Genomic DNA, 27,139 nt, shown 5'->3' with positions numbered 1-27,139 from the left:
CTCTCTACTGATGGAAGCAATAATACCGATTCAAAACTGTATCCGATTGTTGTTTCTTTTTTTGATCCAGAGTCTTCAGAAATTGAGTGCAGTTTACTTTATGTTCCCACTTTATAAGGACATTTGACAGGCTTTAATATAGCACAGCTAATTATTAAAACTTTAAAAGAAAACTGCAGGCACTCTGGATAATTGCTTAGCACTTGGTGCCGATAATGCACCAGTATTGGTAGGCTTGGAAGGCTGGTGTTGCAGGCATCTTAAGAAAGGAAAATTCAGATTATGAGGTGCACCTGTCACCTCTTAAATTTAGCAGCTGAAAAAGGGGCAACTTCTTTTCCAATAAATGTGGATGAACACATTGTTGATATTTATTATTATCTTGAAAGGAGTTCTAAAAGGAAGAAAAAATTAAAACAGTTCCAACAGCTGCATAACAGCAGTTTACAATTAGAAAACTTGGATGAAGTTATAAAATCAGCTACGATTGACACCCAGTGGAGTTTAATTGCAAAACTGAAAGGTGCTGATGGAATTTTAAAATATAGTGAACTGTCTAGAATTGTGTTGGTCATCTTGACAGTTCCCTATAGTAATGCAGAGTGTGAGAGGATCCTCAGTGTTGTTGCAAAAACGAGGACTAAATTTAGATCTAATATTAGAGATGGCACATTAGAAAAACTTTTATCAGCGAAAGCAGGCGTACGTGGCAATTGCTGTGAACACAATGATAAAGTTTCTTTCTTAAAGAAAGCAAAATCTGCCACTGTTTATAACATTTGTACGAAAACTGATTAAAGAGTATTTTTTTTTTTTTTTTTTTCTTAAACGATGCGTGTAGTAAAAATTTTTTTATGTGTAAGGTATTTTGTGTTGCTTGCATTTAAGAATTAGTTACTACTTAAAGTTCATTCATTATTAAAAACTATATTTTTATCATTTAAAAAGTCTTTTTAACATTGTGAAAAATCTCCTGATTTCTTAAAAAAATCTCCTGATTTTTGAGTGTCATAGGTTGGCAAGTATGTAAATATATATACCCACTCTGCTAGGCTCAATGAGCTTAGTTTTTTAATTCTTATATGTTGGTAAATTGTGCATTTTTTGCTTCAAAAGTGATTGAATTATGTGGTTTTTATGTTCTGGTTAAGGTTTTTATGCCTTTAGTTAATCTGCACGCCGTAGTTGTAGAATTATCAACAATTTAAAAGTTTTAAGTGGGGATTTAAGCCTAATGAACTGCTATTTGTCTACATTTGAAACTCGATAGAATAGTAAATTAAACCAGTTTCTGCACCTTCAGTGTCTTTTTGCCAAGTGGGATCAAAGGTATATTTTCAGTTTTATGCATCCACCCAAAAAAAACCTGCCTTCTTGCCCACTGACCAAATTGCTTGGTTTTCTATAGAAACTCTAATTTCATTGTAAAAATTGTTTTTTTTTTTTTTTTTTTTTTTTTTTTTTTTTTTTTTAACTGTTTTAACTGTATTTGGTGTTTTATGTGTTTCTGTTATTTACAATTTTTAATGATCTGCGTTTTTATGTATTTTTGCTTTGCTGTGAAGTGAAAACTGAATTAATTGAATGAGAAATATGTCTCTAATAAAATTTGAGAAAATAAGTTTCAATGAAATGCAGCAAAAAATGTGTATAGTTTAATAGGCCATTCAAGGAAGTCGTAGTGTCGATGCACATTTTTTTTTTTTATGTTCTGCAAAATTGGTTTTATAGTGCTATTAAAATGATAGTACATTAAATTTACTTCTTTTGGAAAACATTACATGAAAGTAAAGCTTTATCTCCTGGTTTCATACTTTAAAATATGTTTAATTTTCATATATAATTATTGAATGTTGGGAGAATATCCTGTAAAACTGAATTTACATAATTCCTTTTTTAGAAAAGGCAAAAACTTGTAAATGCAGTCAGTTGCCAATAAAAATGTCCACACACTGTGAAATACAATGGAACATTACTGCATTTGACTTGCAAAAACCCCAAATGTAACAGTGTACATCCATAAACATGCACAGCCACTAAACGAAAGAAGTGTACATTTGACCTTGGACTACATAATGGTGTTAACATTTAGTTGCCAGTGTAAAATATTCTAGTTGTCTTTTCCTGTTGTCCAGATATTGACTTTTTAAGTGCTAACAAAAATGTTAGTTTGTTCTAAAATTTCATATCGCAAATATTAGCACGACTTTGTGTTAGTATCGTGAATAATACTGAGATCCAATTTATACTTTTGATTTGCTTGTTTACAACTAATACAAGATTCCACAGCTGGACAATCTGCTTTGATATGTCCCATGTCAGCATATCGAGAACATCTTTGCTCAGCACTGCAATATATTTTAATTGAAGCATTTTTGACACTTTTTCTGAGGAATTCTCACATCGTATTCTGTGTCCATTTGAGATTTACATATTAATTCTTAGCCATAAACTTGAAATAATTGGGATCTATATCGAGCACCCAGTTGTTACCAGATTTTCCTTTCATTGAAAATTTTACATCCATCACAGTCTCCATATATATTGTTATATGTCCGTATAGCGTCTACAGGACTTTCTTTTGTAAGTTCTTCATTTACATTATAGTTTTGGGATTAATATTATTGTTTCTGTTAACCTTCTCTGCATCCTCGAGTTTTTGATTTTCTTGAATTCCCTGTTCAATAAGTACCATGTCATCCTTTCTAGCTACTTCGATTGAACGTTGTTCTTTTTAATTTTTCTACACTGTTCTTTTTAATTTTCCTTACTTGCTTAATACAAACTCTCTTTTCTCCGATCAGTATTTTGAACTAAGTGATTTTATACTTGTTGGAATATAAAGAAGTTCTTGCTGGCTTTGAAATTTTATAAAACTGTACGCGAGATCTTATTCAAAATTCTTGTTTTTATCAGAAAATCGTAATATTAGAAATACCACTAACATGCAGCTATTTCTACCAGTTGGAAAAAAAAACAGCTGTGACTTGGACTCTTTGATCACTTTAGACTAACATCCTCCTATGCCTTGTTTGGTAACTAGTATACATTCTGATTTACATATATTTTAGGAAGCTAAATTTGTTTTATGCTGTATCCTTTTGTTATTGTGACATTGACATAGTATCCTATTTAAGGAATTTCTTTTCACTATACATTATTATGCAACAATAATTTTTTTTGTTCTACGTGTCTTGTATCTGAGGGAAGAAATAAATAAATAAAAATATTTTTTAACAACATAAAACATGTATTTGTTGTATTTTCAAAGAGTTAATATTTATGTAATTACTAATTTAATAAATATAAGTTTCACAGAATTAATATTTATATTATTATACCATAAGAAATAATTTGATCTCTTTTTCATTTTTGCTCCCAAATCTATGTGCATATTAAAAATCAAAGGGGTTTATTTTGGGGGAAGGGAGGTAGGACAACTTCAGAGTATTGGCTGTATCATATAAAATATCTGCAATCTAGGCAGATTTTGATCAAATGGGGCTAAAACCTGTTAACCTGTGTTTTTTTAACTACATAAAAAATACATCCACTAAAAAATAAACTTTAGTTATCTTACCCTTAAAAGTAAGCAATTAAATATGCACTGTTCATATAAAATTCACAAATGAAAAAAAAATTTCAACATTCTTGGTTTCCTGGTTGCAAATTATTGCGAGTCGTAGCATTTATTTCTGTGAATATGAATCGAAGGCTCGAAAGACAACTAATGACAGGATTACATGATGACATGGAGACTTCTCTTCCTCAGTAGTAAATTCCCTGTTTCTAGTAAAAAGCAGTCTGTCATGTGATCCCTCATTCTGCAGCATGTAATTAATACTCCTTCTGAGTGATTCCAAGTTTTTTTGGCATATTTGCAGCAATTGTCATGATTAGCTGTGCAATGACTTCCATTTGAATATGTTGGAAGAATGAGTATGGCTACAGGAATGAGTATGGCTTCCTCTCATAGATTTTCAGTTGCTTATGTAAATGAAATGACAGTTACTTATACCTACTAGTTAACTACAAATACAATGTAAGTGATCTTGGCACAAAATGTCGTATAAAAGTACAAAATAAAAATAGTGTCACTGGCTGCCATCGTATGGATTCCTACTTTTTTCATGTGGTAGCAAATGCATATAAAGACGCAAATGTTTTCGTCAATATCAAGTAAAATAAGTAGTTTTTTGCCACCTGGATAATCTGAAATTAATCTTGTAAAATATGTTTTATATTTTTCATTTATTTTTTGTATTTACTTTGGATTTAGTAAATTTCATTCTTTTAAGAAGTTTTAAATATCATTAAGGTTGTCACCATCTAATTAGATTTCAGCATCGTTTGGTGCTAAAGGTGCTCGCCATTAACAGAAAAACTATTGTTGAGCTACCCTACTCCTACTGAGCTTGTAAAATATGTGGAAGATGTGTAGGGAATAAAGGTACCTGAAAAGTAGGCTAAGAATATAAAAATAAATTATTCTTACATACATTCGCATAGCTACAAACAACTGCGAAACCTGCATGTACATTAAAGAGCATTATTTGCGAGAAATGGCCGTCATGAGGATGAACCTTTATCGTTTTATGCAGTGGTATTGTGCGGGAGGGAAGAGCTTTTTTTTTTTTTGCCACCCTCATCACCTGAATTATGCCTCATACATTTATTTCTCAGGGGTTATCTCAGAATCTGTGTATCTGTGTATTTTTTAATGATATAAAAAATTTTATTTGGAAAAAAAATTAGGCCTAATTTTGCTGGCTGTACTCCAAATTATCTGTTCTATATATTTTTTAATCTTTCAGACAAAAACCATACGCAGAATCATTGAATAAACCCGGGTGTTCCATTAGTGGGAACACTGCGCCTTTAGCGATCTCATGCTGTTACGAATCAGAACATCTGTGCTCAGGAGAGAACATCCGTTGTTTACGTTTTCTGTTTCCATTGCTTTTGGGGGGGGGGGGTAATGAATCCAAACAAAGCAGTATTTAGGGGTGAGGTGTGTTTTGTGTTATGAAAGCCCTAATATTGGCATCTCGAATTTTTTCGGACTATTTTTTAGGCGGGAATTTTATTTGTAGCTTGACTCATCTTTACTTAGACCTGCGCGAGTTTTTTGCTGTCGCTTTTTAGTCTCATTCCCGTTTATTTTCAATAATTGTGTATATATTTTTCGTGTATGTATATATCATAGGCTTATTTTTCTTTATTGTTAATATTAATCGTAGTTAATTTTTTTATTATTAATTTTCCATAAAAGGTGCGGAAAGGTCTTAACTTTTTCTGAAAATTTGTAAATATTTTTGTATATAGGATTTGTGTATATAGATATTTATCTCATCCGTATATATTCAGGAATATTGTGTATATCCAAGAAACCATGTATACAGCCATAATACAGTAATAATTTTTTCATTCTTATACAAACGCTTCTCATTTTCGTGCTTCACTGCAATGCTCGCTTAGTCGCACTTTTAAAAGCTCTGGCGGCGCAGTGTTCCACCTCATGGAACACCTACAGAATTAAAACGGTAAGTGCATCTTTTACAAAATTTTACCTGTATACTCCTTTAGGATTAAATAGACTGCATACAACTTATATTGTTGAAATTCCGACGTTAACGTATAGTGCACCGCAAAGGGTTAAACTTGTGTATTCCTTCCATTTCTTTATCATCTATCTTATTTTAAATCTTGACCTATCTTAAAAGTTGGTTCAAACCCTTTTGAACCACCCTGTATGTGAGAATGAGTGACCTTTTGCAAACAGAAATCGGGTTTATAAAATTAGTCATTATTAGTAAGTGGTGATTTTTCCGTCAGATAATCAATTTGAAAGATTTATCTTGCTGTAATAGGAACTCTGTCATTAAATGTGGGGGCATTGTTGTTTGTTGTTCTGTGCTTATTTTGATTAATGACTTGGGCCTGTCAAGAGAAAAATGATATGCTGGTATTTAAATTTCTCATATTATCTTCGGAACTGTTTCATTCATATTCTTTGTTTAAACTAAAATGAAAGTTTTCTTTGTCATTAAGGAACGTAGGGGTTACAAAAGATTAATCTTTTGAAGTCTTACTAACCATGCCTGAAGCATTAAATGTTCAACTAAATTATTTTCTGTGTTCACATTTTTTTTTAATGCATGTGGTGTTTTATCTGCTGTAGTGCTTTTTCTATTGAATATTTGGTAATATATTCACTTATGTTTTACAGTTGCTAAGCCAAGCACTGCAGCTCCAATTCGCATGGCATCAAGCAGTCGTCAAGTGCGTAACATATTGCTTTTTACTATGCTACCATTTCTTATCATAACATTAGTTGTGGCTCTAGGTTACTGGTTATATCGTCGACATAAAATGACTCTTTTCAACGAACTCCCAACTACTGACCCATCTCCTCTTCCACCACCATCACCATTACTTGGACTTCTTCCAATTCAACTAATTGAAGTCAAAGCTCAAGGTAGATTTGGTGCTGTTTGGAAGGCACTGGTTAATAATGAACCTGTTGCTGTAAAAATATTTCCCCCTCAGGTAATATTTTAAAATCCAAACATTTTCACAAGTATCCAGAAAAAAAAATTTTTTTTTTGGTTAATTTTTTTTTTTTTTTTTTAAATTTCTTCTGATTTTAGGATAAAAGTTCTTGGATTGTTGAGCAAGAAATATACCAATTACCACAAATGAAGCATGAAAACATTCTGAATTTCATTGGTGTTGAAAGACGAGGAGATCATTTTCAGATTGAGTATTGGCTCATATCAGCATATCACGAAAGAGGCTCTCTTTGTGATTTCTTAAAGGTAAGGTTCAATTATTAAAATAATTGATGTGATAGGTATAAAGATTGTAGAATTTTAATATTATTTATTGAAAATGTGTGTCAGTGAAGTAAGAGTTATTTATAAGTGTTGTAGCACATAAGAGAATAGCAAAATCAAGTGCAAATTTATGCACAGCTCAAAGTCCAAGATCTGGACTTGTTGAAACTTTGGTGGTTCTGGATTTTGTAATTTTCCAGATTCATCAGTTTAAATCTAGTAAGATGAAAATATGAAATAGTTTTCATGAAATAATGAAGCATTTATGACCTTAAGAAAATTTTCAAAAAAGTTCTGAATATTTGTTTCCTTTAAATATTTTCTTTCAATGTAAGTTGCTTAAGTTATGTTGCTTTTTGTGTTAATGCTTTAATTTTATAGACAGACACAATTTCTAATATTCTTATGAAGTTCCAGTGTTCAAATTCTATAATTGCCATGTCAAGAATTCTCACTAAATCGTCAGTTGAAGTTTTTTTGCTCTCACAAACTCTGTCACCTTCTTTACTATTGGTGGCAATAATTTTCTGGATTTAAAGCCGTACTGCAAATTTTGCTATCTGTTAGTTGATTAGTGATCGGGGCATTTTCATTGCAATAGGAAATTTCTATTTTATGAACTTTATATATTACTAGTTTTGCATTCCTCTGTGCTTTTCTTTCTTTACAAATTTTATCAGTTGCAGAATTCTGACATTTGGTTTCATTAGCCAAAAAATGTTTAATTTGATACTATAATTATGTGCTAAATTTTGCCATGCTTCTTTCACGTGCTGAGGAAGTATTAAGTTCGAATTATTTATTTTACTTTTGTTTATTTTCATTTTTGCATATACTTAAGGCTTAAGAATCAACAAACTAGTTACACTTAATTCAAACAGTCTTAATTGTCTTTTGACATGTGACTGTCATTTACAAAATCTGTCTTTTACATATGGAAAGAAAGGTTTGTTAAATTTCTCCTTGTGAACAAACACACTCGGTACTTCGTAGGGCAGTTGGCTGAAGGCTGTAATCATCGCGAACAATAAAGTCATTTAAAAGGTTATCGTGCCGTTTGGTATGCAGTTACTAATATAAAAAAAAAAAAAAAAAAAAAAAAAAAACCTGTTTTGGAAATCCCTGTGTGAGTTTCTCAAGCTGCCATAAATTGTTTTGATCAAAGCAAAAAATGATCTGGGATAAAAATTTTTCAGCGGATGTAAAATCAGTGAACTTTGATACTGTATTTTGATTTAAGATGTGGTATGTCAAAAATTAAGTAGGGAAAACATATCCACAGAACCAAATGATTGATCATAGATTAATATTAATAAATGATTGTTTTTTGATGTGAAGTCATTTTATTAAGTGCCAAAGGAGAATTAAAAATGTCTACTGTGTAGGCTGACTTGTATGCTAAGTGAAAGCCTGCTCACATGATCCAATTCTTTCTCCTTCTTCACAAAAAATTGCTTAAAAGAATTGTTGTTGGTCCAGAGATCTGGATATTAGATCATTCTTCATGGTGTATGCCGAAATTTTGTACTTTATATATTATTTTAAATTCAGAGGAGTAAATAAATTTCTGGGTACTGATGTTTTACAGTTTTCAAATGTGTGTTCAAAATATATTAAACATAGGTATTTCCAATTTTTAGGTGAATATTATTGAAAAAATTAAAGGGGTCCCCCCATCAAAAAGAAAAAGGGATAGTCATGTAAACTTTTCAGTTTTGCCCATCATTAATGATTTTTTGTAAATTCGTAGAATTTTAATTTGCTTTCTTTTTCAGTTAATGAAATCGTGAAAAAATAGAAATGTTTTATAAATCCAATCCAATATTAAACAGTGTAAATTTTCCAAAAATTGGTTACAAGTATTGTTTTCGGTGGAATAGCAGTATTAACCTGTTTTCTGTGCAGTTGTATTGATGATAAAATATTAATCAGAAAATAAATTTTCTGTTTAAGTAGTTAAAAATGCCAAATTTTAGTGTAACAAAGTAGAGCTTCTTGTAAGTGAACACTTGCAGGTCCAGGATTCTCCATTATGAGGAAGTGTGTGCTAAATGGGAGTACATTCATCTTATACTTCCAGATATCCAGGGATTTGGCAACTGTTCATGGAGAGTGATTACTGCAGTAGAGTTTTTGTTAACAGAGGTTTGACTGCATTATGTATAATCTTTAACTGCAAAATTTTTTTTACAGTTGCAAGAAATTTCGTTGTCCTTTTTCTACTTTCTTTTGCGGTTTGATCAGTTTGCAAAACAGCATTATTTATATGGTATGCTATAAGGATTTGAGTTTTTTTTTTTTTTTTAAAAAAACTTGTAAAAGATGTCTTTGAAAGCTTCAGATCTCTTTCATGGGTGATTGAGAAGACAGAAAGTGGGAATCACAATCTCAAATGAAATACAATGTGGTACGGACTGTGGAAGATGGTAGAGGGCTTGGTATTTAAAGGATCAATAATAAAATGTGTCATAATTCACTTATTTTCATACTTTGAACTGAATTTTAAGTATTATACTCCTTATGTGCAGTTTATTAAAAATGCCATTTAAATGTCTATATGATGTGAAAACATTAATTTGTTTTAGGCGAATCTTGTTAATTGGGGAGATGTCCTTGGTATTGCTGATTCCATTTCAAAGGGACTTATGCATCTGCATGAAGAACTGCCTGCAATGAAGGGAGAGGGCTACAAACCAGCAATTGCACATCGAGATTTCAAGAGCAAAAATGTGCTTATAAAGAATGATATGACTGCATGTATTGCTGATTTTGGTTTGGCTTTAGTATTTTATCAAGGACAACCCCCTGGAGAAGCACATGGTCAGGTAATTGTTTCTGTGGTGCTAATGCAGTACTTAAATAAATATCAACTTACCTTTAAAATTTGTTTGTCTTGCTTCTGCCTAATTTTTTCTAAGGTTTCAAGAATGCATTTTGCTGAAATGCAGAACTGTCAATTATAACAGACAATTACATAATTTCAGTATTGATTTTTTTGACTAATAATAGAATGTTATTTTTGCTCCTGTAATTTATTAAAATGTGATACATTTTCATTATGCAAGCAACAGAGATTCATTGTTTAACATTTCCATTCCCCATAAAAATACTTGAATGTACATTTTTATAGCAGGTTCATTTAAAATGTATCCAATTTCAGTTGCAATATTCTTTTATGGTAATTACACAATAAAAATAATTGCAATGTAATAAAAAGATTATGAATTTTCAAGGAGGAAAGGTTTTTAAAAATTTAAATGGCATGTAGTTTTACAGCAAAATCAGGAGTAATATTTGTAGCTTTTTTTAAAAAAATACTGCAGTTAAAATGTGAATGAAGGAAGGAAAAACAGAGGTTCATTCTTTCACTTTATGACCACTTTTTTATTTCACTTTATGCAGCTTGAATTTATATATTTGACTTATAGTCTTTTGACCTGTTTTGCCATGTTTTGTAAATTTAAATGAGAGCTTTAGTTCATTTGAAAGTATTTTATATGAGTAAAGTGTGTTGTTTGTTTTTACTCATATTGCAAGTAATATACCTGGTGTCGACAAATTCCATACATAAATTTTTACAGACTTACATACAAAAAAATTTTGATTCCCATGCAACAAAAGTAGACCAAGATATTTGGTGTGTAATCTCCGTGTATCAAGAGTGGCTTCTGCAAAGGAAGAAATAACATCAATAACATTCTCCATTTAGAAATATCCATTCACAAAGCCTTTGTGAAAAAAATCTAATTTAAATGTTTTTTGACATGAAAAAGGCGAATGATAAGATTCTGGGATTCGAACCCAGGCAGTCAGTGACGCAAGCGACTATACCGGTTGGGTGACCCAAGTTTTATGAGTAATATTAATATGGAATTTTTGATGTCATTTGATAGTGAATATACAAGAAATCATCAGCATGTAACTAATATAGTTTTATCATTGCTGCGTTAACTTTAGGAATATTTGTTAGCTGTAACTAGCAGAAAATTTCAAACTAAAAATATAACTGACACAGTAGTAATGTTTCTTTTGTGCCATATTCGAGTTCATATTAACTACAGTATGTATGCTAATTTTATTTGTGTCCTGCATATAAATTTTTAGTAATGCTACTAGACATACTACGTTATTAGCACTATTTAAGACATATGAAAGAATCATAAAAGATGCAGTGAGATTGAGGTATGTTATGTAGTTATTCTTAGCTCTTAAAATTGTTAGGTTATTTTAGGCGATGAAGGTAATTGTTTAAACTTAGGACACTAAAGGTAAACCTAGAAAGTAAAACCATCATATATTTTATGATGTAGTATATATATTCATATAAATTATAAGTTTGGTACATTAAAATGAATTTACTGCTATTATAATACATTACTTATTGATAACTGAGGATTTTTCCAAAAAAATTTGCATTGTTTGGGTTTAGAGAGGTGCAGTTTCATGCTGTGTTTCCAAGTGGACTGAAATTTTCTAAAGTTTAGCATTGATAAAGGTAATTTAGCTAGTGAAGTATCGAGTTAAATGAGTTTTAAGCTTGAGTCACTGACTATGAAGTCATGATTTTGAATTGAGTGCTAACATATTTTTGCTGTATATATGATCATTATATGTGGTAATTTTTGTTGGTGCACTGTGCGTAACTTTTTATGTATTTAAAATTTGAAATTTAGATTGGATTTCAAGTTCATACTGTTTTTAAATTTAAGTGCTGTTTCTGAGAAATGATTTGAGTGTTGTGTAATATTTTTACTTAAAGGTTGGCACTCGTCGGTATATGGCACCTGAAGTATTGGAAGGAGCGATAAACTTTAATAGAGATGCTTTCTTGAGGATAGATATGTATGCTTGTGGTTTGGTGCTTTGGGAATTGTTATCCAGGTGTTCAGCCCAAGAAGGTATTCTTTTAATTGCAATTTACATAATGTTTTAAATGCATCTCTCAAGCTTTTTATTTTTTAAAGTATAATTTAATTAGTAATTAAAGAAAATAAGTCCTTAGTGTTGAAATAATTTGTATGTACATAAACAGAATGCAAAGTACTGAAATGTAACTGTAAGAGTATAGATAAAAAATAACTTGTGTTTTTAAATACCAATATCTGAAATAGAAGTATTCGGTGTAAATTTTAAAGTAATTTTTCATTACTCTTCCCATAGAAATAGCCTACTAAAATGTTAAATTATTATAGTGCTGATACTGCAAACTGATTAATAATTCTGGTTTGAACCATCTTTGTGAGAAAAAAGACTGGAAAAATCTATAATTAGATTAAATAAAACTGAATTACAAATAATAGGGAAAATACATGTGATGTTGCAGAACCTGTGTTTTTTTAAATGAGATGACTCTAAAAAATATTCTGTGAAAAGTTAAAGCTTCATGGCAGTCATTTTTTTAAAATAACAATTTCAGGAAAATTTGATGTTAAGTTTTAAATTTACGACTGAAGCTTAATCAATACAGTACAAAGTCTGAGATCTGACTCGTTGGGACTTCAGCAATTTCGGATTTGGAATCTTTTTGGGTTAGATCAACAGTTTAAATCTAGTAAGATAGCATGTAGAAATTATAAAATTAAGAATATGAATTCAGGATTTATGAAATAATGAAGCATTTATGATTTAAAGAGTATCAAAATTAAAAAAAAAAAAAAAAAAAACTTAATGTTTGTTTATTAAACATTTCTTTGGATGTAAATTGTTTTAAGTTGCTTCGTTTTTTATGTTAATACTTTCTCTTCAATTCTATAGACAGAGATAATTTCTTGATCAGTTACAAAATTCCACTCTTCAAGTCCTGTAGGTGCTGTGTCGAGAACTCTGACTAAATTGAAATTTTGATTTGAATAACATCAGTTCACTATCGGTAGCAATATTTTCTGGATCTAAAACCATACTACAGATTCTACGGTCTGTTGATTTAAAGATGGTTGCAGCAATGCCATCGCAATGAAAAATCTCTGATATATCATCTTCATTTATTGCCTCTTCTCCGCTTTTCTTTACAAAATCCATTAATGAAAATTTCTTCTGTGGTTTGCAGTATCCAAAAGCCTTCAAATTCATAGCTGTCATCACCACCCTCACCATGAAATATGGCAGTTGGCCATAAATTACGCCAGCATTTTCTAAAGTACTGGAGACACATTCTGCCACGATCTTACTGTGTTCCACGTGGCAGATTTTTATGCTAAAATATTTCAAAAATTCTTGAATAGTCTTGCCATTATTCAAAAAATTTCACCTGGATTTTTAGAAATATTTTTTTGTGCAATACATCTTATCATCATGTCTTATTCTCATGTTTGAAGATCAGCCATTCTGAGCCGCTGGTAAGCAAGATAAAAATAGGTGGTACACAATAAAACAAAGTATTTTTAAGTATTAAATTAAAAAAATTAAGTACCTCAACACCCTGTTTAAGTTTTTTTTTTCTCTAACACTAGTTTATGTGATCTGAGCTTTGTTCAAGGTCGATAGCTGCTCATAGACTATCAATATAATCCATTTTTATCTTCACAAGTATTCTTTCAGCCATAGACAGAACAAAATTTTGTCATAAATGATGTTTTTAAAAGGAGTCATACAAATGGGTGTTGTATCTAATAAGAAATAAATTCCTATAAAAAGATAATAGTATCTCATTCCTTTAGCATTGATAGATTTATTAGCATGCCCACACTTTATGTCATCACCATTTTCCGTGCTCATATTGCTCTATTTTCAATTAGAATAATTTTTTTATAATAATATAAATTAGACAATTAGAATAATTTAGATGTCTACAACTGGTATTTTGTCTTCTTCTTGCTTTGTATTTCTTACTTTTCTGTGCGATTTGAGAATATCGTTTGTTTTTGAAGAACTCTCAATATATTGTGCATTTAAATGTTTGTGAAAAAATAATAAAACAACCTTCATTTTCAAAATGGAAAAATGGCTAGGTTTGACTAAGCAGAAAAATGATAATTCACAGGTGATGGATCTACGACAATATAGTAGTTCTAATAATATTGAAAAGAAAAGAAAAATTGTTTATGGAAAATTTTGTGCTTAGATGGATAATTTTAGTAGAATTAGAAGTAAAATTGTTGTATTTTTCTGTGTAATGTAGCGCAAGAGAAATTTAAGACTTAAGAGAGAGCATCTGCACTCAGGTGCTTAGTTATTGTTGTTACAAGTTGTTTAGTTCCACATGAAAAGAGATATCTGAGTTAGTTTTCTCTTTAGATGCGCTTTGCATGTGTTTTATGCTTTATATTGTGTTTAACATTTTTACTAGTTTGAAGCGTAACTACTGATTGTACTCTGTGATATTGTGACACCTGTACCAATATTTCTGTGGAAAATTCCAGAGTTCTGAAATATTTCTTTTCATAAAAAAAATTTCATTAACTTAGTATCGGACTTAAGCATTCTATCTATTGTTGCTTGCGTATGAACCCATACGCATGCAACAATATAATGAAAGTTATTTATCATTTGGGTTTGTCAAGACTGGGCAGGCTCACACTATTGGAGAAAACCTTATACTACCATCACCTAAACATATTGTTTTAATATTATTCAATGAAAAAGTGGCCAATGAACTTAATAATATTCCATCATGAAATGATAAGTTGACTAATTCATGAAATGTCAAATTCCATAAAAGTGAAGCTTATTTAAAAAATAAAACAGTGAGTATTTCACATTGTAGTTGGATGAAAGTATTGATATAATGAACTTTGCTCAATTATTAGTTTACATATGTTTCAAAGAATCTGTAAACGAAGAGTATTTATTTTGTGAATCTTTTTATGATAGAGCAACTGCAAATGAAATTTTCAAAGTAATTGACAATTTTATGTCTGAGAACAATGTTCCTTGGAACAAGTGAATTATCGTACACAGTGATGGAGCAGCTCTGGCTTTAACAGGAAAACATTCTGGTATTAATTTCTCGATTAAAGTCACGTCTGAAATTAAATGTACTCACTGCTCCATTCACTGCAAAGATTTAGTAGCCAAAAGAATCCCCCAAAACCTGAAATTAGTTTTGAATTAAGCTGTAAAAGTTGTTCAGTTTATTAAAGACCGAGCTTGAAATTCAAGCATATTTATGATTTTATGCCGAGAGATGGGCAGCAAACATTCAGCTCTTTTGTTACATTCCAAAATAAGATGGTTATCCAAGAGGCAAGGTTTTAAATCGTCTTTTTGAACTTTGATCAGAAATTCAAACTTTCCTCCGTGATTCAAAATATAAGTTGCTAAATTTTCTATTTTATGAATTATGGATGGTGCATTTAGCATATTTAGCTGATATTTTTTGAAAGTTTTAAATGAATTAATGTAGGCTTACAAGGACAGAGTGTAAATTTTTTTACCATTAGAGATAAAATAAATGCAGTGATAAGCTTGAATTAATAATCAAAGAAATGGATTAAAATATTTTAAGTTTTTTACTTTTTAGCATTCATTTTTTTAAAATTTTTTTTTAGTTTTCTTACCAAAAATAATTTGAAAATAAAAGAATTAGGATCTGACATCATTGATAGATAATTTCAATATGTATTTTCCAGAGTATTATGAAAAAGAAAATGGGTTAGAAATCCATTTAGTTCAGTACCCAAAATTTTATCTCGTGAAGAAAAAAAACAGATAGAAATTTCCTGTCCTTAAACTCTAACTGAAAATTAAAAAAATAACACACTTGTTAATTTTTGGCTGAACCAAAGAAAAAACAGTATTTCAAAAAAGCTATTAAATTTTTATTGCCTTTTTGCACAACCTATTTGTGTGAACCAGAATTTTCTTCCATATTATATTTGAAAAATAAATAGGATCAAAATTAAAAGTGGAATCTAATTTATGGTTAAAACTGAGTGAGAGATAAGACCAAACATAAAAGAAATTGATCTCTCTTAAAGAGGCCCAAATTTCGCACTAAATTTTAGCATTAAACTACAACTTAAATTTGATAAATAAAATGGTAACCAAAGTTTTAATCTAATATTTTTTTTTATATTTACATATTTAATACAAAGAGCACATTGGTTATGCAAATGGCAATATATTAATATTTCTATTGATAAATTGAAAAATAATCATTGTAAAATGAAGTTTTGGTACTATATTTGTTCAACTTTAGTTTAGATGGTATGCATTAATCAAAAGGTTGAGAACCACTGTGTTAGATAATGTGTGTATACCGAAATGGAACACATTATGTGGCACATAATTGTTTCATTTGAAACCATATGTTTCATGCTGAAAAGTTTGTTTCTGTGTATTCTGTCACCTCTTGCCAGAAACAATGTTTATTCTCACTACTGAAACAATATTTTATTCCCATCTCTGAGCACCATAATATGTAAGTTTTTAGATCCTTTCGTTTTTGTATTTGATTAAATGAAAAGTGATGATGAACTGAAAAATATTCACTCTAATATATTAAATAATACCCTTTTGTTTTCAAATGTATCCTTTAGTTTACTGAATTTTTTGGGAAACTTGTTCATAATATCAGGCAGTGAGACTTAAGTAGCTGTGTGAAATGATTTCCCTTTTGTTGAATGATAAGCATGTTTTAAACTGAACTTCACTTGTGCATTGATGCAAAGTCAGAAATGGAAAAAGACGTTTCCATGAGCCTCAGTTCATACTAGAGTTGAATTATAATTTTCACACTGTTTATCATTCACATAAATATACATATATTTGTCTTGCTGATTAGTTGCTGTTTGAAAACAAATTGTTTATGAAAGAAAATCAACAAAATATGGCAACTGCACATTGATAAATAGGTACGAGATGTTTAGGCAAGACTGAGTGGAGTAATGTTTTGACAAATGACCTGTATTACAGGAACTTGGCATGCAAAACTTTGGAAATCATCCTATATAAGGAAAATGCAGTGGAATGCAAAATTTTGAAGCCCATGCTTATGAAATATAACATTAGAGGAATAATACGAGAAATAAAGAGATGTGAAATTTAAAAAACATGAGAAATAAACAAATAAGCAGTAGTAGCAATAGTTTGAAAAACAAAATGCAAGAAAACATAAAATACAAGTGTTGTGAGAGGTCATCCTCCTGTTGACTGCAGCAGTTGCTGTGTCCCAAATGGAGTGTTTATAAATGAAACTTTTATAGTATAATTAATTATAAATACTATATTATGTTATATTAAGTACATAGTACTTATATACATGATAGAAAGTATTTGGTGCAGCTTCTTTAATTTTGGTGAAAACTTAAACATGACAACCTGTTATTGAATGTGCACCATCAGCTGACAGTGCTACACATCTTTTCCAATTTATTTTATGGCTAGTGATAAACTTATGAATTTTCTTTAAAATTTCACTCATTGCTGTATTGTTTGAAAGAGGTTCCTAGTATAAAAATTCATCTATGCCTATCTTCATCGTTTATTCTCATTCGCAGTGCAAAATTTGTTATATCTATGCTGTCTTTGAACTGAATCACATCACTGGGCAAACTGAATCTGCGCAGTGATGATCTTGTTCACCCTCTCCCCAAAAGATACTTTGCATCTGTTATGACGATGCAGTACCAGTCTAAGCCATTATATAAAAAAATAGCAAATGGAAACATACATCAGATATTGCAGTAAGACCAGTTACTTAATGATTATAATCAGTATTTTATTATCCAGTTATAAAAAAAGTGTGAAAAAAGCATGAGTTAATATGTCAAAAGCATGAGTTAACAAATCTGAGTGGAAACTTTAATATTAATCCAAGTAATTTCAGTGCATCTGATTATGTTACTGTAAGGCACTTAAATTTTATGAATAGTGCAAACCTCTTTGTGTTGCTGATAATAAAAAGTTCAAAATCATTTGTGGCTTAGGAAGGCATATATGTCTTGTAAATAGCACAGTAAAAAGTATTTTTTAGCTGTAATATTTAAATTTTATAAATATTTTTAAGGTATGGTATTTAAATTTTTTTATTTAAAATTATTTGAAATCTTTTTAATTAATTATTAAATTATTTGAAATCTTTTTAATTAATTATTAAATTATTTGAAAATTTTTAATGTATTTTTATAACTTAAAAATTTTTACTTCTGATGCCTCCCAAATAGCACAGTAAAAATTATTTTTTAGGTGTAATATTTAAATTTTATATGTATTTTTAAAGTATAGTATTAAAATTTTTTTATTTAAAATTATTTGAAAATTTTTAATATATTTTTATAACTTAAATTTTTACTTCTGATGCCTCCCAAGCATATAATTTAATTGTTTAATTAAATTTTTCAATATTTAAATACTTCATGACTTCTTAACAAGTGCATTTTTAAAGGTAAACCTAAATTGAACGCATGCCAATGAACTGTTGTATTTTAAATTAGGGAAAGAAACAGCCTTATTTTAGTGTCGATTTTAAATAAAATTACATTAATTTCAAATAAATAAAATTGTATTGATTTCAAAGACAATCAGACGAAGGTCACTCTTCATCAGGAGAAAGAAAAATTCAAGAAGTTGCTTTCCAGACATTTCCTGCCACTGAAGAAGAAAGACCTGTGTCTGATCACCTTTAGAATAAAATTTGATTTAAAACCTATGCCAGTGGTTGATGTTTTGCCAAGGTTGCCAGTGGTTGATGTTTTGCCATTTGATGTTTATATTGATGTGTTCCATACTGTATGAAACTCTTGCATGCCAAAATTGAAATTCATTTCTTATTAATCGAAAGATTAAATAAAGAAAGTTAATGCATTAATTTTTGTCTAAAATAAGCTGGAGTTTTATACATGTTTCTTTTTTCGAAAGGTTTGTGTGCCTGTGCTCATAGAAAGCAGTAATATTTCATATCTGAGCAGTAGATCTTGACATTGTAATCATTTTGACTTAATTACATTTATGATATGTTTCATGAGAATATCCCTGCCATAATTTCTTAACTAAATTATACACTATCACATAAAAGCTGCAGATAATCATATGGTCATGTATTATACTAGTGAACAATTTTACTTAGAAGCAAAGAAAATGTGCTTTACTCTTTGCTGTAAAAACGGGAATTTTTAATATTCATTTTGATTAACTAGTTTTCAGTTTGCATTGATTACTTCTTGAAGGTAAAATTTGTTAAAATGTGCTAGTTTTTTTTTCCTTTCTGTGTGTGTGTGTGTGTGTGTTTTATCATGATTACTTTCTCTTGGTATGGATGATTTTTTTTAACCATGTGTTAGATTTCTTACACCAGTTTTGTCTTAAATGTTTTAAGGTCCTGTCGATCAATATATGCTACCATTTGAAGACACTGTTGGCCAGCATCCAACTTTGGAAGACATGCAGGAAGTTGTATCACAAAAAAAAATGAGACCAAAGTTTAAAGAATTCTGGAGAAAGCATCCGGTCAGTGATTTTTATGATAGTCTAATTTTTACGTATGGTAGTTGCCACTTAATGTGGTGGTGGTTAACTGTTACATTTCGGATATTGTTATCGAGTTATCAAAGTCCCACTCATTTGTATTGCAAAACACGGAAAATTTAAAGTATCACTTAAGTTTTAAAATCACCGCTCAGAAAAAACAATAAAGAACTGTTTTAGGCTTGACCTGTATTTGCCTATTTTCTGAAACAAATCCAAGCGCATTATTATAATAATCTGAAGATGATGAGGACTAAATTTTGAGATATGAATTTGAAGATAAGTGAAGGTTCTATTAACGCTGAAATGAAAAGTGGCTTGTGAGTATTACGATTAGAACTATAACATTCGTTCCATAAACATAATGAATATACACAAATCATAAATTAATTTTTGAACAGTTCCAAACAATTAACTGTTAATTAGTTTTTCCTAATTAGAATGCTATGAAAGTAGGTAATTTATATATTTCTAACTATATGTTAGTTAATATGATGATATATTGAAGGAAATTCTTCTCATCACTCAGTGTTATCAAAACAGTCATGGACAATCGTGATCACAATTAAGCAGCGCACCTACTATTAGTGAAATTTTAATTTTATAAGTGCAGTCTATGTATGACTGAGATTATAAAATAACAGTTGCTTAAATTCAGAATAATTTTAAGCATCATAAATTTCACAATGCACTGAAAATACTAGCTGAATATTTACTTTGGAATAAATTCTTTTCCCTGGAAGACTCAAATTAAGTTTTTTTTTTTTTTTTTTTTTCAAATGCTTTGCTTGTCTCTTTATTATGAAAAGAAGAAAGTGTAATGCAGCCTTGTCTTTAAGTATTAGGCACCTTTTCACATTTTTTTAAAGTTTTCTTCAAAGTAAGCTAGCTGCAAGTGACGGATTTTTAGGAGTGAGGGGACCGGTGATTATGTTGTTCTAAATAAGAAAATGCAAAAATTTGAATTTTGTTTTACGGTTTGAAAAAGATTTTTTTATTTGAATCATGGAACAACTAAGTTTTGTTAGAAGGTTACATAATGTAGAAAATTAAAATATTTCTTCAAAAAATTGTTAGAATGTAGAGAATGGGACTTAGCAAATCTCTGAAACCTTGTTTTTGCATAAGAAGTGAAACTGTTCAGTTGAAATTGCCTAAAACTTAAATGTATGCATTCAGCTGCAGAGCAGTATACTTTGAAGCATTTTGAAGAAGGTTTGTACATAAAGGGGGGGGATTAGACAAAGAATAGTAACCATGACACATGAGGATTGAAACTTCAAATAATTCCCAAATCAAAAGAGATCTGGCGTGAGCAGTATTTTTCCCTCCATAAAAAATGGTTATTCAAACTAAGACAATAGCCATTTTAAAAAATATTACTGCACTAAGAAAAACATAAAACAGTAATAAATAAGTCAAATCAGAAATGAAAAAAAAAAAATCCATAGTAAAACACTTACTTTTCCAGTGTATACATTGACCTCTTTTCACTTAAAAAAAAAAAAAAAAAAAAAAAAAAGATGTGGAATTAGAGGAGCTTTGAAAAGTTATTAACACAGTCAACCTAAGAACAACTAATATTCTCCTTTCGAGCTGCATGCTTACTATAAGCATGTAGCATCAGAGATAGATAAAAGCTAGCCAGATAAGCCATGTTTTAATACAATTTTATTACATTAATAATAATGAAAAGAATAACACTAATCATAAAATGCACTTCATAACTAAAATATTTAAATGAGAAAGCAAAAGTCCTAATACTTACATTTTTTACAACCTTATGTACGAGTATGGATGCACATTTTTAAAACAATTCTACTTTAATTAAACTTAGGAGATAATATAATCAATTAATCAATACTGTTTAGGAAATAAATTATTATTAACTAACTTTGCAGCAATTGCGCAAGTAATAATAACTTGTATTCGCACTAAATGGATTTAAGTTCATACAATATTTGATATGTTAAATAGCAGCTATTAGCGCTATTTATCTCTTACCTAATGTACCCACTTTATATATTATCTCCATCCTTTTTAAGTTTTAAAGTTCTTATACAAAAACTTTACTATATGTACATATATATGTATTATGTACTATGTATGTATGGGAGATACGTATGGAAGGGGCAGTGTCTGTGTTTAGGGTGGTATCTCTTTGAGTGGACGCATTGAACTCCTTGCTCTTCCATGTGGAACCATGAATGCTCAGGCCTGTAGAGATATCCTTGATCCTTATGTGCACCCTTAAGCTGGGGCAACAGGTGATAATTTCCTGCTAGACTGCACAGGGCTTGCATTGTGGATGATTGATTATCTTCAGCAGCCAACAATTCAGTACTTTGAGTGGCCAGCTTGATCACCGGACCTGAATTCTATCGAGCATGTTTTGGCTCACATTGTGGTTGATTATCTTCAGCAGCCAACAATTTTTACAGCCAGTGGATACTGTTCAGCTGTCTGCTTCAGAATTTTATTAAAATATAATCAGCATAAGTGATAACCAGAAAAATAACTATTGAATTTTGAAAGATGAATTTACACGCTACACATAAATACATTTCACAATATTATGGGTTGCTTATTTAGGCAATATATATTCAGGCTTCATTTAAGTATATTCTAATTTGTTTAAAAAATTTAAATTCTAAGAAACTTGTTTGCATTTTTTAATACCCTTTTTTATGTAACCTTAAAAAATTTATGTATCATAAGATGAATATTTTTTTAGAATTATTGGTACTTGGGTATTAATGCAATCACATTTGTGCAGTTTGGTTATTGTTAGAGACGAAATGGTAAAAGTTACTTATCAGGTGCCAAGTAGTGGTTTTCGCATCTTTTTTTTTTTAAGAAATATTCCCAAATTATCGATATTTATTGTAATTTGGTAAAGGTTATCAACATACAAAAACACTTTATCAATTTAAAAATACAAATTTGAGTTATTAACTATGTATCATATAATTATGACACATTAAAAAAATAAAACACATTCTTCAATCTTTTTGTAATTATTTTGCACTGTCCTTCTGAAGAATACACAGTGGTATCTTTTCACTTAAAGCATATTAGTGAAGTGTGGAGACTCGAACTTCATGGTATCCTCGCCAGTAATGGCGATCAAAGAAACGTATATGCTTGTTGGTTACATTAAAAAACTTTTCAGCAAAATTCTATATTCTTGCAAAGTTTTTTTCCATAGTTTCTTCCATTGCTGGGAAATTCCGCAAGCTCATATTTTGAAACTGAGGGAAAAAGTATCACAATTAGTTTGGGAAAAAAAAACAACACTGGAACTTGGAATACAGCAAAAAAGAACACATACGAAAGTAGCAGTATTGCTTAACTGAAAAGGATTGTTATGAGGCTGGGTGCCAGAAGAATGATTATGCACATGATTGCCAGTTTGGTGTATTCTTAAAATTTTGGGAGCTCTACTGAGGTGGTTATGTTAATACCTAAATACGGAATTATTTCCTAAAGAATTTTTACTATTTCACAGATACAGTGATAGATGTATATTTAAATGCTAAAAATAGTTTATGAAAAGATGAGACTTCAAATAAGATAAAATTAGCTGTTCCTGTTATATATAATAAAAACCCGACTACCAACAAAGCTCTGGAAATGCAGAATTCCAGATACTTGACCATGTAAAAATGGAATTTGCATTAGAAACGCCAAATGAATGGGGAAACATTTTCACTCATAAATTATAGAAACAGTCTAGCAACCTTAATATGAAAAACCTACATTTAAAACTATATCAAATACAGAGTAAAGAAATGCATTTTTGCGTTAAAAGTAGACATATTTGATGGGCCTTAAACATGAAGATAAAGCATTTGATTTGAATATATAATCTTGCTGAATGTAAAAGTTGCTGAAGATGTTGCCATTCATTCTGGCAGAACTTTAAACGAAGAGATGGTTCTTTAAAATAAGGCGAAACAACTTTGTGATTTTAATTGAAACTCTGTCAATTTCAAGGGTGAACAGGTACAGGTTCCTCTCTGTCAGGAGCAACAAGGACAGCAAAGATGAAGTTGACGGGAGGTTGCTAAAATTAGTTTTAGTTGCTCCTGATGAAGAGGGTCTACTTACTCTCAAATTCAATAATTTCAATTAAAAGCTGCACCAAGCACAAGATTGTTATAAGTTTTACTTTGGCGTATTTCTTTTCTCTTTAGATCATTCTTTATCTATTTAGGTAATAAAGAAATACAAATTATGGCTATAATGTATAAAAAAAACATAAATTACTTATAATTTTTCATGTGACATTGCCATTGTTTATTGGCTTTCGAAGTCGCATATTGTGGCCTTTTTTGTTGTTTATCTGTTTTCAAAGTTGCATATCGTAACCCTTTTTTTTTGATGCCCTGCACCAGTAACTTTGAAAGTACTCTATTTCAAAATGTCCCAAATATTAAGCAAAAAATAGAACTTATATCCTTCTTTAAAAAAGTTTAACCAGTTTGTTGAGAATTGAGTTTATTTAAAATAAAGTGAAATGCTTGTGATTGTGTCATGATGTCGTGCTCATCCTTTGTTGTAACTAAATCACATTATTTTGCCACAATGTATATATGTTAATACACTGGTTTCCAAAAATTAAGGATAAATTACGAAAATAGTGATAACTCATTAAGTCAATCCTTGTAAAATTTGAATATGTTGTAAAATAAAAATTATTGAGTAAAACCGCAGTATGCAAATTAGAGGCATTGCAGTCGAAATGCGTCATCTGCGAGGAGCATAAAATTGCATGTCTACATGTTTCATAGGTCTTACATGTTTCAGAACAACCCTGCAAATTTCACTATGATACTGAGATAAGAAATCTGGGATAGCCAATTTGTAACAATGACCTCCAGGAATCATTTGCCTGAAAAACTGCGATGGTGAGCTATTGGTAGACTAGAGGAAGGACAAAATAAGATGGAAGTGGCCAGATGGCTAAATGCGAGTCCTTCTGTCGTTCATAGACTTTGGCAAAAATTTTTAACCACAGATTCAGCATCTTGCAGGTTCAACCACTACAAGTGCTGATGGATATTTGTTGTTATGCACACGAAGGAGTAGAATCTCAGCACCAAGTCAACCCAGATCCTCCTTTTTGGTAGCCAATGGATGGTTTTTGTCAATGTCAGTTGTGCGTTGAAGGCTTCATGAAGGAGGTCTCTACACGAGGTGATCAGCCATTTGTATTTTGCTCATGTTACGTCACAGAGGGGAACGTTTGAGGCAGGCAAGCAGGCCAACATGTCCACTAGATAGTTGAGCAATAGAAGGCTTTTCTCTGAGTCCGGGTTTGTATGTTCAGGAAATGTATGATGTGTGCAAAGCAGTAGTAGGTGTTATTTGATTTGGACCTGGAGCCTGTTATCATCCATCAAGCATCCATGAAAGAGATACGTATGGAAGGGACAATGTTTGGGGTGGTATCTCTTTGAGTAGATGCATTGAACTTGATGTCCTTCAACGTGGAACCATGAATGCTCAGGCCTGTAGAGATATCCTTGATCCTTATGTGGACCCTTAAGCTGGGGCAACAGGTAATAATTTTCTGCTACAGGACAAAAATGCTAGACTGCACGGGGCTTGCATTGTGGACGATTGATTTTCTTCAGCAGCCAACCATTCAGTACTTCGAGTGGCAGCTTGATCACCGGACCTGAATTGTATCGAGCATGTTTGGTATGCTTTAGGAAGATGTATAGCTGATCTCAATCCTCTTCTTCAGACCCTTGCCATGCTTGCAACTGCTTTGCAAGAGCAGTGGCTCTCACTTCATACTGAATTTATAGACTGGCATAATTGACAGCATTGCACATCGCTGTATGTGTTGTATTGCTTCTAGGGGGGGTCATACTCCATATTGAAGGTAATTTTCCTATACCAAATTAACACATCTGATTTGTCCATTTTTTACATATGCTAATTTCTGTAGCACCATAATTGTCTGGTAATTTTTTTAAGCTATTTGATACCTTACTATGTGTTGTATACTGTGGGTCAGTTTCATTAAATTCTACATGTAACTTTTTGAGTAATCATCATATTTGGGAATTTTCCTTAATTAATGATAACTAATGTAGTATAAAAAGCTCTATAATGGCATTGAAAATTATTTTATATACAAAATTTCCAGGGAAATATATTTCAGTTGAATGTCGTATAGTCTGGCTTTTACTGCAGCCGAATAAGCTCTAGAAAAAATTTGAATCAATTCTTTCCGAAGACAGTGTTGCATGAAATGTATGATGATTTGCAGCATGAACATTTTCTCCTTGCATTAAAAATTTGACTTCAGTTTTTCAAATATGTAAAAGAAATGCTTTGCCTATTGCTCCTTTTCTAGTTTTGTTAAATTCTGGATTATTATTTCACTTGACAATTTTCGGAGATCGAATGCAAAAATGAATAATTCATTAATGGTTTACTTGTGTAAATATCTTCCTAATAACTGTATTGTGGTTACAACACAGCTATATTACTCTCATTAAAAATTACATACCAACTGAAAATACATACCTTAATTTGCATTAAACAAATCTATTTATTATGTATGATGAATGTATGAACAGGTCCTGCAGATGCAAAAAGTGAATGAATCATATGTGAACCTATAAATAATACTTCTTGCAATACATTTCAAATGTTCAGTCAGGTATTTACATAAAAAAACTGGTAAATACATTTTAGAGATAAATTTCACTGATAATAATGAAGTCAGACATGCAGACACATTCCCTCTGTGAGATAAATTACAGTGTGAAAGAGGTGCTCAAGTTCCCATATCATTACAGTTAAAGATTAACTGTATGCCAATTTTTCCATCAGTTGGAAGATTTATGATGATATCTACACCAAATTATGAAGAATGATAATTATCCTTTGCTGTTTTAAATAGTATATGCATAAAGTCGGCCCCTCCATAGAGGGCACTGAATACTGATAGTTCGACCTGACTTGGGTTCGATCACAGTTGAACAGGCTGGCTACGTATTTGGTTTTCAGATTTCTCCCCAATGTGTGACATAACTACAACCCAGTTTCCTCTAGAAAGTCCTCCATGAAGGTAACCCTCCTTTTAGGCATATAACCCTCAAGCGTAAACTTAAAAGAAAATGTTTGATGATTTATTATGGCTATTTTCTTTTATGTAAAGTGTTAAATGCTGATGTGTTTTTTTTTATCAGATATTAAATTTTTAATGTTTATTTTTTCTGTAAAATATTCTAAATAATATTTTTATTTCTTAAATAATTTTAAAATGTGCAAATTAACAAAAGTGTCATGTAGTGCAGAATAAATAAGTTTGAAAAAACAGTTGAGAGAATTTGTCATTTGCTTAATCGCTGAAGGATTAGAAGAAAGGGATATTTAACCAAAGTTTTTCAAGTGAATATTTTTCAGTGAAAATATAAAATTAGCACCAAAATTTAAAACTTAGTTATAAGCGTTTGTTTGTGGATTATCAATATTCACGTAAGTCTTCCATTTGATATATACCTCTCTGATATTGTAAGTCATAATTTTATTTGTTGTAATTTTTTTTATTTATTTATTTCCTATCAGGGCATCAGTTCTTTGTGTGACACTATTGAAGAATGTTGGGATCAAGATGCTGAAGCTAGGTTATCTGCCAGCTGTGTTCAAGAACGATTATCATTTTTATATAAAACTCAGCCTCCTTACCAAGGAACACAAATGAACATGCTGAAAGGTGAGTTTTTAGTTCAACATCTGCGTTTTTAAATTGTAACTTGCTCAATACCTTTTTTAAGATGGAATTAAAAGGTTTTAATGAACTTCAGGTTTTATGAACAGTAATATAATGGAAATAATTTGTAATAGAATTCAGTATTGCTGAATTCCTCCCTTCCCCC

The 27,139-nt window shown here is 30.6% G+C and overlaps 1 protein-coding gene across 2 annotated transcripts in view; it reads left to right on the top strand.

Moving 5' to 3' along the window:
- put (activin A receptor type 2 punt) overlaps positions 1-27,139 on the top strand; it is a 64,847-nt gene that overhangs the window by 24,726 nt on the left and 12,982 nt on the right. For both annotated transcript variants that reach the window (XR_015038546.1, XM_085807765.1), the window contains exons 4-9: positions 6,230-6,549; positions 6,651-6,818; positions 9,422-9,661; positions 11,596-11,734; positions 19,090-19,220; positions 26,829-26,976. Coding sequence is in view for 1 of the 2 variants with exons in the window: in XM_085807765.1 (XP_085663891.1) it covers positions 6,230-6,549; positions 6,651-6,818; positions 9,422-9,661; positions 11,596-11,734; positions 19,090-19,220; positions 26,829-26,976 (1,146 nt within the window). In the remaining variant the exon portion in view is untranslated. The remainder of the gene's footprint in view (positions 1-6,229; positions 6,550-6,650; positions 6,819-9,421; positions 9,662-11,595; positions 11,735-19,089; positions 19,221-26,828; positions 26,977-27,139) is intronic.

The sequence above is a fragment of the Stegodyphus dumicola genome, chromosome X1 (assembly GCF_044657685.1).
Source record: "Stegodyphus dumicola isolate Sdum_Otavi_A_Nest chromosome X1, ASM4465768v1".
NCBI classification, from domain to species: Eukaryota; Metazoa; Arthropoda; class Arachnida; order Araneae; family Eresidae; genus Stegodyphus; species Stegodyphus dumicola.
This window is presented reverse-complemented; position numbering and strand designations above follow the sequence as displayed.